This window comes from Bombyx mori, chromosome W (assembly GCF_030269925.1).
Source record: "Bombyx mori chromosome W, ASM3026992v2".
NCBI classification, from domain to species: Eukaryota; Metazoa; Arthropoda; class Insecta; order Lepidoptera; family Bombycidae; genus Bombyx; species Bombyx mori.
The window spans coordinates 7,187,435-7,201,167 of NC_085135.1; the positions used below are offsets into that span (position 1 = coordinate 7,187,435).

At 41.1% G+C, this 13,733-nt stretch overlaps 1 protein-coding gene across 1 annotated transcript; it reads right to left on the reverse strand.

Annotated features, from left to right (window-relative positions):
• Positions 1-8,838: 8,838 nt before the first annotated feature.
• Positions 8,839-9,546, reverse strand: LOC134201729 (uncharacterized). Its single transcript, XM_062676976.1, has one exon. The coding sequence runs from the start codon at positions 9,544-9,546 to the stop codon at positions 8,839-8,841; it is 708 nt and encodes a 235-aa protein (XP_062532960.1).
• Positions 9,547-13,733: the final 4,187 nt, after the last annotated feature.

The window sequence follows — 13,733 nt, forward strand, 5'->3', positions numbered from 1 at the left end:
AGTCGCTGGCTCCGGGAGTACCTGCCCGACCTGCAGAACCGGCGGGAGCCCCACAGCCGCGGGCCCGCCCTGAAGATAGGCGACGTCGTGATAATAGCAGACGGAACGCTCCCACGGAACACCTGGCCACGTGGGATCATCCAGGAGGTTTACCCGGGGGCCGACGGCATCACTCGAGTGGTCGACGTGCGCACCGCCGGCGGTATCCTGCGACGCCCGGCGAAGAAGATTATCGTGCTGCCCACGATGACCGCCGCTCACCAAGGAGGATGCAACGACGTGAACGACGCTGCACGGCGGGAGGATGTTTTTTTTTTTTTTTCCTACCTATGCTGATAGCCTTGAGAGGCTATTTCAGCGTACCCTAGCTTGTGTAGGTGAGCTCGCGGGGCTCAAACCGGAGAATTGCTAACACCGCCCTAGCAAGAGCAGTGCTTCGCAGAATCTACCACCGGATCGGAAGCGCGACCCACTGAGAAGATCCGGCGAGAAACTCAGTGGGCTGTGTCTGTGGGTTAATTCGCTCGTCGAGCCCTTCGTCGCAAGCGACGGGTTCGGCGAGGACGGTGACCGGTGCTTGTATTGCCTAAAAGCACCGTTAATGGATCAGGAGGATCCGTGATGACGTGCTTTGGGCGACGTCGACGGTTTACCAAACGGTCTACAGGATCGGGTATGTAGTTTCCGGCGGCCACGACAAGAGGGTTCTCATGTCGTGCCGCCTTCTCAAAGTGGCGCAGCGATGCCGACTGTAGATACTTACTGACGGGGTCGAGCTCCAGGTCATCGTGGAGGTCCACGTTCCTCTGGAACCATGGTGCTCCGACGGCTATCCTGCAGAATCGGGATTGTATAACCTGAAGGGGTTTCAAGTTGGTGCGGGCCGCGTGAGCGAACACTACGCTTGCATACGTCATGACGGGGCGTATGCAAGTTTTGTAGAGGGTTACCTTGTTACGGAGGGACAGTTTGCTTCGTCTACAAAGCATTGGGTAGAGTCGTCCTAGTATAAACGCGGCGCGATCGCGTACCGTTTTTACGTGGGGACGGAATGTCATCCCTCTGTCGAGGGTGACGCCTAGGTATTTGACCTTCGGGGCCCACGGTATGGGCTGGTCAAAGAGAGTGATGGGGCTAACGGCGGAGGTGTTTACGCGCCTATTGGGGAGTGGGGTGCTCGAAGTGGTATTCGGAGGGCGACCCCTTTTGAATAGCACCGCTGTGCTTTTCGTGGGGTTAATGTCTATTCGCCACTTCCGGAACCACTGTCCCATGGTGGTTACTGCGGTCTGGAGTCGCCGATGAAGCAACGACATCTTCCTACACGAGTAGTAGATAGCCGTGTCATCGGCGAAGAGCGCTAGATGGGTCTCCGGAGACCGGGGTATATCGTTGATATACAAACTAAATAGTAACGGGGAGAGTGCGGAGCCTTGCGGGACTCCGGCAGTCAGATGACGGGGACGAGAACGAGTTCCCTCTACTCGATATCGAAACGAACGGTTCGACAAGAAGTCTCGTATGATGAGCACGAGTCTGTCTGGCACTCCCATGTTGTACAGTTTGTAGATCAAACCGTTGTGCCAGACTTTGTCGAACGCCTTCGCTACATCGAAGAAGAGGGCGCCGGTCGGGATTTGTTTTCGCCTATTTAGCCCTATTAAGATGTGCTCCGTGAGGCGGTGCACTTGTTGTACGCACGAGTGTTTGGCGCGGAATCCAAACTGCTCGTCTATTAGAATTTTATTCGCGGTAACGAAGTCCCAGAGGCGTTTCCGAAGGAGCCGTTCGTAAATTTTGCCTATCGCTGGGAGGAGACTAATCGGTCGGTCGGGAGGATGTTCGCGACGAACATAAAAATCATAGTTGTTCCCGACGGACATTTAGAAAAGTTAGAAATAGTTTTAGAATAACAAATAAATAGATACGTAAAAATAGTTATAGAAAATGTCCGTAATAAATAGTTATGTTAGAAATAAGTTGACATAAAACAGAGAATAAATAGAAATAAAGAATAGCCAAATAGACAGTACGTTAAAAATAAGTTAGCATAAAAATGTAAATAGATAGTTAAACATGGAAACAAGTAACTTTGTAAATATTTTGTTTGAAAATAAAGATTGGTCCTCGTGGTCTTTAATTTGGCGTGGGAACGCGGGAGCGAGTCACAATACGGGCGAGCGCTAATGGAGCGACCAGGCAAACAATAGGCGAGCGAGGCGGCCGAGAGAACAATAGACGCCCACCGTGCTCGGACTCATAATAGCGCTGGACGAGTGCGCGTGGGCGACCATAAATAGAGGGCCTACCTCGCTGCAAATTCAGTTCGAGACAGCGAGCCGGCGAGTCAAGACCTCTCCAGAAGAAGAGGAGAGAGCCAACCGAACAAGAAGAGACTCGCTCCTACGCCCTGCGCCGGTCAAGCCACGAGGACCGTGTGAACGCCATACTGAAGCCTTCGTTATTTTCCTCGAACCAATCCCAGCACCCGTTCCGCGACAGCCACTGCGGCAATACTCGAGCCACCACGTTTCAACGAGTAAGAAGTCTAAAAATCACACGTGGTGGCCGAAACCGGAGCGGTGGCCGTCCGGAATAGTAAATCCCGAACAGAGATTATAAATATAGCTACCAAATTTTACACTAAATTATACAGTCAACCAGACATTAATCCACTGAGGAAAAAAGATATCTATAGTCATACTAATACCTCATCTGTACAACACTTTTCCGAGTCTGAAGTCTTAAGACAAGTAAAGAAACTTAAGTCAGAAAAGAGCCCAGGACCAGATGGAATTACCAACGAATACATCAAGTTAGCTAGAACCTTACTATTGACACCAATCACCATCTTATGGAACAAAATACTTGAAGAAGAAACTGTGCCACAGCTATGGAGGGAGTCTGAGATTATATTACTATATAAAAAAGGTAATCCAGCTGACATAGGGAATTACCGCCCGATTAGCCTTATGCCCTGTTTATATAAATTATTTGCCTCCTGCCTACTTGAAAGAATATCCTCCAGCATTGATTCACACCAGCCGATAGAGCAAGCTGGCTTCAGAACGGGTCTTAGCACGGCAGACCATATTAAATCAAATCAAATCAAATCAACAAAATTTTTTTTATTCAACATAAATGAAAGTACATACTTGTTGAACGTCAAAAGAACTACCGCCAATTCACAAGAACTAGCCTCCGTCCTGAGAAGAATTGGCAAGAAACTCAGCGGGCATCTTTTTTTTTTAATAAGAAATTATTATTTATTAATTTTTTAATATTAGATTTTTTTTTAAATATGAATTTTTTTCAATGAGTATTATAACAATTACTACAATATTGAAATGCCCGGAGCGAGCAACTCATTCCCACTTTGTGCAATCTTCTAGATAATCATTGACTTTATAGTAAGCTTTATTGCACAGATGTTCTTTAATAGTTTTCTTAAACCTATGTATATGTAGGTTCTGAACATCTTGTGGGATTTTGTTGTACAGGCGCACAGACAAACTTCCGAATGAATTTCGTATCTTATGTAACCTACTCATCGGCACAACAAGCTTGTGTTTGTTCCTAGTATTTCTATTATGTATGTCTGACTTTTTAGGAAACTCCTCAATATGTTTACGAACATCATCAAATTTTCAAAAATGTACTGGGATGGCATAGTGAGAACTTTAATTTCTTTAAATTTCTCCCTCAGGGATTCCCTTGAGTGCATGTTATAAATAGCACGTATAGCTCTTTTCTGCAGAATAAATATCATTTCTACATCGGCCGCATTGCCCCATAGCAAAATGCCATAGGACATGACACTGTGGAAGTAACTGAAGTAAACTAAACGAGCCGTGTCCGCGTTTGTTAACATTCAAATTTTTTTTACTGCGTATGCTGCAGAGCTGAGCTTACTCGCCAATTTATGATATGAGGTCCCAATTGCAGTTTGGAGTCCACTGTTATACCAAGAAATACGGTTGACTCAACAAGCTCCAATGATTCCTCAGAAACAATTACATCACTATCCACTTGTCTCACATTTAAAGATGGTTTAATACATTTTAAAGTAAATTTAATACATTTAGTTTTCTTACTATTCAATAATAGGTTATTGATACGGAACCAATGAACCACACACGAAATCGCATCATTCACTTCGTCTTAAACTTGTAATTGTCGTTTATAGCAACCCTAAGGCCTGCCGCGTCGGCAGCCGCGTCTGATCGCGCGCCGCGACCAATCAGGGACTCTCGTTGTCGGCTCCCGGCGCGACTCAAAGAGTAGCGACCGAAGGGCTTTCGCTTTGGCAAGCCGCGTGCGCCCCTTTTCGTGCGCCGACAGTTCACCCGCAACCACCGAAGCATACACACGAGAATACGTCCGCACCTCGCTCGCTACCATTCCTTTTCGAACTTGTTTGTGGGACCCTCTGGAGTATTCATACCCAGTGCTCCAGCTGGACAACACAAAAAGTTTAATTTTAAATAATAAAGATGTATCATCTGCGAATAATACGACCTCGTGTCGGGACTCAATAAAACTAGGTAAATCGTTTATATATATTAGAAATAAAAAAGGACCTAAAATGGAACCCTGAGGTACACCCATTTTCAACAAGGTGCCTGAAGATCTATTACCTTTCACATCTACTGTTTGTATCCGTCCTGATAAATAGGAAGTAATAAGTTCCAATGCACCATCCCTAATACCATAGTGATGTAGTTTCCTCACCAATGTTTCATGTTCAACACAGTCAAATGCTTTGGATAAGTCACAGAAAATTCCAAGACAATCATGCGATTCCTCCCAAGATTTAAAAATATTTTTGACTAGATAAGCACCTGCATCAGTTGTAGAGCGACCCCTGGTAAACCCGAATTGTTTATTAAGAAGCAGGTTATTTGAATTAAAATGTTCTAAAAGTTGTGTCAAAATAATTTTTTCAAATATTTTACTCAACGTAGGGAGTACTGAAATAGATCTATAGTTAGAGGGGTCATCAGTACTACCAGATTTAAAAAGAGGAATCACTTTACTATGTTTCATTAAGTCAGGAAATACACCACACCTAATACAATCATTAAAAATACTAACAAGATGAGGAGCAATAATGTCTATTACATACTTCAAAACCTTACTGATATTCCCCACAAGTCAGCTGTATTTTTTACATTAAGGCTATTAAAACTTTTTATAATATTGCTTGAATTAATTTTCTTAAAGGAGAAACCCCATTTTGGGCCTAAGCGTTATACGAATGTAAGGGTGAGTCCGATATATTAGTATTCATTAAGATATTCAGGAGGATGGAGTCGCTCGCGTCCGCAGGAAATACCTTCAATACCCTGCACGTGTCCTCCGGGTGGTGCAAAACGAGCTTGACAACGCCGAGTTTCGGGCGGCGGATTCTGATAACCCGACCCCCAAACTGGGGAAACTCACTTTGGAGAGGCTACAGGGGCCTAGAAGAACTAAAAATCTTCAAAAAAACCTGGCGTAGAAGGCAAAGGGAAACCACTACGACTATTTCCCTAGAGAATGTCCCGACCTTAAATGATGAGTACAGTAAATGAATATGCGAGGTCGGATGATCCGACTGACAATCGGCGCTCGGTGATACCCGGGTCATCGCGTGTGAAATTGGCTACCGAAGGCACCGTACGGGCTCGGCATCAGGCCCGGACGACTGCAAATGCTACTGATGACCATAAGAGAAAGCTTCCGACCCGACATCCACACCGAATTGGAGCATGGAACGTAAGAGGTCTAGTACAGGAGGGAAAACTGGAAATCGTCGAAAAGGAGATGATCACTCGTCGGTTGACTATACTTGGACTGTAAGAAACACATGTCAAGGGCTCAGGACACTTCACAATGGCGGAAGGAAATACATTCTACTTCTCAGGTCACGAAAGTAAAAGCCAGAACGGGGTGGCCATCATAGTTTCACAGACGTTTAAATATGCGGTCCTTGGATACAACGCTATCAGTGATCGTATTATGACTATTAAACTTAGAGGAAATCCACTACCTATAAATATTGTCCAAGTATATGCACCAACGGCTCAGTCTTCAGAAGAAGAAACCGACAGTTTTTATGGGACACTGGAAGACTGCATTAATGCTTTACCACGCCGTGAAATGCTTTTCGTGCAGGGTGACTGGAATGCGAAAATTGGCGACACTAGCAGAGACGATCATCTGCGGAAAACTGTGGGGCACTATGGACTCGGAACGCGTAACGATAGAGGTGAACGATTCCTGGAGTTCTGCGTCGGAAACAGCCTCGCAATCACCAACACATTTTTTCAGCATCACAAACGCCGACTATACACATGGAAATCGCCAGGTGACCGGTACCGGAATCAAATAGATTTTATAACTGTTGACCAAAGATGGAGATCGAGCATAATTAACACCAAGACCCTACCCGGTGCAGACTGCGGTAGCGACCATCAACTGCTGATGGCGGAGGTGCGCGTCCGTCTTAAATCACCTAGACAGCCACCAAAAAAGCCATTAAGACTTTCAAGCGGGGAGATAGAATACTTCCAGCATATAACAGAGTCCACTCTAAGGACAGAAGACGTAGCGGAGCACACAACTGAACAGCAGTGGCTGGTCTTTAAAAGACATATCAGCGAAGCTGTTGAATGTATCAAACAGCGACGGAAACCACAAGGTAAAAAGAGAGGCTGGATTAGTGAGGATACTTGGACCATCATTGATGAAAGAAGGAAACTCAAAGCAAATGGTCTTACAACACCCGCCGAAAAGGCAACGTACAGAAGTTTGTGCAAAGACATCCAAAGACTTTGTAGGAAGGACAAAAACTGCTTCTTCACGAGTATTTGTGCAGAAGTACAACAACACGCGCAAAAATATCAAACAGCGGATCTTTTTAAAAAAGTAAGACTATTAACACGACAGTTTAACGCTCAGTCGTGGGCAATTGAGAATAGAGATGGGGAAATCATCACGGAGATCGATAAAGTTGCAGAGAGATGGAGTGAATATTGCGCTGATTTGTATCATCTTGAGCACGCTATGGATGGTTCTGATCCTCTGGAAGGATGCAATATACACAACATGGAGCTGGAGCCGGATATTATATACACAGAAGTAACTGCCGCTATTGGAAAATTGAAACCAAATAAGGCAGTCGGCATCGATAATATTACCGCCGAAGTTTTGAAGGGCCTCGGAGAGAAGGGAGTTGCGAAACTTGTAGACTTATGCAACTCAATATGGCGAAGCTGTGAATGGCCGAAGGATTGGACTCACTCTGCGATACTGCCATTACACAAAAAAGGCACTACCAGGAGGTGTGACAACTATAGAACGATTGCCCTGATATCACACACTAGCAAAGTACTGCTGCATGTCATTAACTCAAGGCTTAGACACTTCCTAGACTGGCAAATTCCACAAGAACAAGCAGGATTTGTTAAGGGAAAGGGTACTCGCGAACAGATACTCAACGTAAGGCTTATCATAGAAAAGTGCTATGAGTATAACATCCCGGCCGTTCTATGCTTCGTCGACTACCAAAAAGCCTTTGACTGCGTTAGTTGGAAGCATTTATGGTACGTGCTTAAGGACATGGGCGTTCCCATGCATCTGATTAAGCTGATGAGAGCCCTGTACCTGTCGGGACGGGGATCGGTACGGATCGGCCCAGCACAATCAAGAGAGTTCCGATTTGAGAAAGGAGTGCGCCAGGGTTGCATCGTCTTGCCCATACTTTTTAACATCTATGGCGAATACATAATGCGCAAAACCCTAGAGGAGTGGGATGGTGGCGTCACAGTTGGGGGCGTAAAGATCTCGAACTTACGATACGCTGATGATACCACATTAGTGGCGTCATCAGAAGAGGAAATGGAGGAGCTGCTGCGACGTCTGGTTATAGTTAGCGAGGAAATGGGACTAAAGATCAACCAGTCCAAAACAAAGATCATGATCGTGGATAAATACGGCACCCTTAACGAGAGTAATATTCTTGGCCAATACGACATCGTCAAGACTTTCGTGTACCTCGGCTCGATTATTTCCAATAGAGGTGGATCGGAATCGAAATAAGGCGACGCATCGGAATGGCCAAATCCGCTATGAGCCAGCTAAACAAAATATGGAGAGATCGAAACATACTCAAGAAGACGAAAGTGCAAATTGTTGAGACGCTCGTTTTCTTAATCTTTTTGTATGGGGCTGAGACCTGGATCTTGAAAGAGTCTGATAGGCGTCGCATAGACGCGTTTAAGATGTGGTGCTGGCGGCGCATGTTGCGCATCCCTTGGACGGCTTTCCGGACGAACGCTTCCATCCTCAACGAGCTAAAAGTTGACCAGAGGCTATCCACCAAATGTCTATATAGAGTGCTCCAATACTTTGGTCATATAGCAAGAAAACCCTCTGACAACCTGGAGAGACTCATAGTGACGGGTAAAGTGGATGGAAGACGATCCAGAGGTCGTAGCCGAAAAAGATGGAGTGACCAAGTGTCTGAGTGTCTGGACATGAGACTGAGCCACGCACTTCACTGTGCCACAGACCGACATAAGTGGCTACAAATTACAAAAAAAGGTCACAGGCGGGCGCATCACGATGCTCAGCAATGAGCGATCGACTGAAGGAGGAGGAGGAAGATATTCATAATACAGCTTGTATAATACTCGGCAAACTTCTTGAGCATTATTTGACGTAGTGGGGGTAAGTTCGCGCATCGTACAATTACGTACAAAAATGTTATTATGTTATTAAAAACAACATAATATGTATTTATTTATATATTTATTAGTACATGAACAAAAAATACAGGTTAATAATTGTAGTAATTTAATCTAGGGGTAAAATAGATATTCGTTCCATTAGGTCAAAACTAGAGCTGGTGCCAGGTCTTGGATCAGCTGAAGCTGAGCTGGTATTTGTAATTGTTTTTTCGCTATCATAATCAAGACCATCATCATCATCACTACTTTCTTCATCCGTGTCGCAATCATCGTCAGCAAAAATTACAAACTCATCAGTGACTAAATCTACCACATGATCACTTTTTACATACTCCGCCTCAATCTCTTTTATCTTTTGACATAATCTACCCCATTCCGGAGCACCCATCGCCGCAACCTTTTCCTTCACTAGCTCTATTACTTTGCCAGTGCTCCAGTTGACATTTTTGCTACTGACATACCCTTTAATAGCTGCCCCAGCCATTTTAATTGGGTTGAGGTCTGGATGGTATGGAGCTAAGCGAAGCACTGAATGGTTGTGGTTTGATAAAATTTTATCAATGCTGTATGTTTTGTGTTGTTCCTTATGTGCTTTAATCAAGCTAAAAAGCTGGGGTTTCAACATGTTTTCATCGTATGGAATTTCTTTTTCTTGTAACGATTTCTTCATATAGACTTTTTTGGCATTGGCAGTTGGGGCGGGGTCAGACTGTTTATTGTGATATGACGCATTGTCGACTACTACAACGGAATTTGGTGGCAGATTTGGTAGCAATTGACAACGCAGCCATTTTTCGTAGTTCAAATAGTTCATGTTATCGTGGTAGTCACCAGATTTTGTGCCAGCTTTAAACAAAAGAAGGGCATTGGGAACAAATTCATCTTCGGAGCCAGCATGCACTATTACTACACGCTGTCCTTTCGAAATTGGTTTTTTTAAACCCCCAGTTGATCCATCTGACCACGACATACCACTTGCGTGTGATGAGTCGACATAGGACTCATCGGTGTACACTATCGGTTTTCCTTCTTGCCTATATTTAATTATTTTTTGGAGATATTCGATCCTTAGTAGTCGAATATTACTTTTTTCAATTAATAGCTTCCGATTATTTTCTGTTCTTTTCCATCTGAAGCCTAGCTCTTTCATAATTCGTCGTAAACTTCGTTCCGAGCCATTAAAATTTATATCTTCTTTCAATTTTTTACGAAGTCTTTCGACGGTAGGAAGTTCGCTGTTTGTTATATGATAATTATGAATACATATTTTTATTGCAGATTGGTCGAAAATATCAATTCCGGTAACTTGCTTCTTCCCTGATCTTTTTTTACCTGGAGTACGAAACACGGCGAGCAAGTTAGAGCCCTTCGCTTCATTAATAATACGCCTAACAGTACTGACTGATGTTTTTGTTGCCTCTGAAGTCTCTTTTACCGTTTCCATATCATTATTTCCCTGCTTTTTAAGAAAGCAATATACGTCGTACACCATTTTTCTAGCTTGTCTTTTTAATACTACACCAGTTTGACGTGGCATAGTATATTTTTTATAAAAAATCAAGAAACACTCAACTAATAGCAATAACAACAAAGTCAACAAGCAATTATAACAAATAACTTAACAATTAATAACGATAGACTTTTTACTGTACGCAAGCGTACTTTTGGGAGCAAGCGGAAAGAGGGCGCGGTGCGGGACGCAAGGTTCGACTGATCTACCAATAACGCGCTCGATACGATTTCCCCTGCCGTCGCGCCTCACCCTCACCACCAAAGTGATCTAAAATTCGGTTCTGCGCAGTCAAGGTCATTTGCTCACGAAGTTTGCCGGTTACTATATTCATGTATCGGTAATCCGTCGAATTCTGATATGCTAATATTCCGTATTCACTCTATTCATAATATTAGCCAACTCACATCGGTCGGGTTGTATCTATCACTCGAAAATATACTGGCATACGCCGTACGTGTCTCGCGGATATCTGTCTATCACATTCATAACAATACTGCATGCGCTAAGAGTAAGCGAGATAAACTACATGTTTACATATTGAGCAATGAAAATAAGTACATATCATTATGAGTTTAAGGACTATTTTTTAATTCAACATTTTACATGTCAAAGATGCTAGTGGGAATTTTTAAATGCATTACTTTTTAATGTTTGAACTTTCATTTCTTAATTCAACTAAAGATTCTACTCAAGGCAAAATAATGCATTTTTATATTTATTGGAATAAAATCGGTGAGCTTTATTTTCATTATTTTAATTTTATTTTCTGTTTCCTTTGAATTAGTTGGTTTTAAAACGATGATTTGAAAAACGAAAGTAGGTACGGTAAGTGTTTTTACGTAATAAATTATGATGACAATATATTTTTGCGGTGGTATTTAATTATCTTCTAAGGACTTTTCAATATTTAAATAAAAGTTTGATTTTTGAATCGAAATGACTTTCTAACAGTTCGTGGATTATAATATTATAACTGTTGTGTACCCACTAGCCACCTCAGTACCATGTGAGAGGATTTTTTCAAAATCTGGTAAAATCATTTCTGACCGACGTAACAGGCTTTCGGTAGAAAAAGTAAAAAAGCTGATGTTTTTATGCACCAATAAGAAATAAATAATATTACTAACTTGTTGTTTATATTAATGTACAATGTTGACCAAATTCTGATTTAATAATAATATTCATTTTAATGTACATAATATTACTTGTAAAATATTTAGATGAAGTCAAATTCCTAGATACAATATACTATTTATATTTTTAACTAGCTGACCCGGCAGACTTCGTAGTGCCTCAATCGATAAATAAAAGACCTAAGCTTTTGTCTATAATAAACTTAAAACAAACAAAAGAAATCCGTCCGACGGGGGACAATCAAAGGAAAAACAAAATTGTTATTTTTATTTCATTCCGAGCATTTTCATATTTATTTTACCTTTTAAGCCTTCTCTGGACTTCCACAAACAATTCAAGACCAAAATTAGCCAAATCGGTCCAGCCGTTCTCGAGTTTTAGTGAGACTAACTAACAGCATTTCATTTTTATATTATTATAATACCTTAACTAATACATGAATATCCTGATATCTTAATATCCTTCGATAAAACGGATAAACGAGTTAAACTTAATACGGTAACGAATACCGTATTAAGTGTATTAATAATCATTAACTTATTTCACGAATACCGTATTAAGTTTAACTCGTTTACCCGTTTTATCGAAGTATATTAAGATATCAGGATATTCACGTATTCGTTAAGGTATTATAATATTACATCATGAATATATTAGTATTCGCTAATATTGACAAATATCGGTATTAACCCATCTTTATACGAATGGGATATGTACCAAAAAATTTGTCTATTTTGCTTGGTTAATCTATTGAAATCTTAGCTTTATTGGCAATGGCCCAGTGTAGAAAATAAGGAATTCTATTTTTTGTTTTTAAACAATCTTTGTAAACCTCTGCAACACTTATTTCAATATAACTAGCTCCACAAACGTGCGGATTAGAATTAGAGCATCCCTAAAATAGGATCGATTTAGTGGAAATCGATAGTCTTAAAAATAAATAATACTCCTTTGTTTGAGGATAATTAATGTCTGTTTTTAAAGGTATTATAATCAATTTAAATAGAGTATGGCCATCGAATCGTGACACAACTACTTACAATGGCGGCAATTCAAAATATCTACAACTGACAACATTAAATATAGAAAGAAAGGTAGTTTTGCATTTTTATATTAATGTGACTATGCCATAGAAAAACACAAATGTATCAAATCGTGTTATGTTATCTTTAATGTTGCCAATTGAAGATATTTTGAATTACCGTTATTTAGTTGTGCCATGATTCGCTGGTCAGACTATAAACATAAATCTCATTGAATAACGTTACTTAAAGCACCAAAATCTACTAACAAAAATCATGAAAAGAAATAAATAACTGTGTCATTTAGTTATGACCCGAAATTATGTCGGCAACTGCGGCAATTCAAAATATTTTCAACTGGCAATCTTAAATATAACATGAAAAACCCGATTTGGTACTTTTGAGTTTTTTTATGGTGTAGCTACATTAATATAAAAATGCAAAACTAACCTTTCATGTTATATTTAATGCTGCCAGTTAACGATATTATTATTTTGAATTACCGCCATTGTAGTTGTGCCACGATTCTCTAAGTATATAAATAATCGATTTGGTGTAATCGATTACACCACGGATTCCTCTAGTAAATGGGGAATGTCAATGTCAACGTCACAATTATCTTGGCACCATAGACCTATATAGTAGGGACACGACATATTGTTCTGTACGTACAATTGCTTATATAAATAGCACCCATTTTGAAGGCACATACATAAACATATATCTATCTCGTTCTTACTCAGCATTTTAACTCGCAGGAAAACAATATAACAGTATTTCAGTGCGTACATAAAATGAAACAAAAATATACGTAAATGTCTCCGTCTCCGTCTAATGAGGCCGAAAATCCGCCATGTTTAGCGCGCCAAATGTCATTGTCACGTCAGTTCGGCCGTCTGTTTTGGGTTGTACATTATTTATTGACTTTGATATCGATTTAATATGATTGCTTAAATAAAATTTCTTATTTTATCATGCTTAAAACATACAAAAATAATAATTAAAACATATTTTATAGGATCTCAAGAAACACTATTGTCAACTCGTTAAATATTTAATAATTAAGTGATTTTAGAGAGGAAGTCACAAGGAATGACGTTTGTAATTTTATTAACGAATAAATGTTCTGTAGGTGTTTTTTTTATCAGGCGGTCCCTTGATAAGTTTAATGGTGCGGCGTACCTTCCTTGAGGTGCGCTGCGGCAGTGTGTTACGGACTTTAGAGTCAGCAAAACAATTAAAATAGATTGTAATAGTCTAAGAAAAACACGTACTCAAAATACGATGACATTCAGCATGCTAGAAATGGGCAGATGGCACTGTACTACGCCA

Bases quoted from the DNA above. Each gene is read 5' to 3' on its own strand.
- LOC134201729 (XM_062676976.1), bottom strand. From the start codon at position 9,546: ATGAACTATTTGAACTACGAAAAATGGCTGCGTTGTCAATTGCTACCA.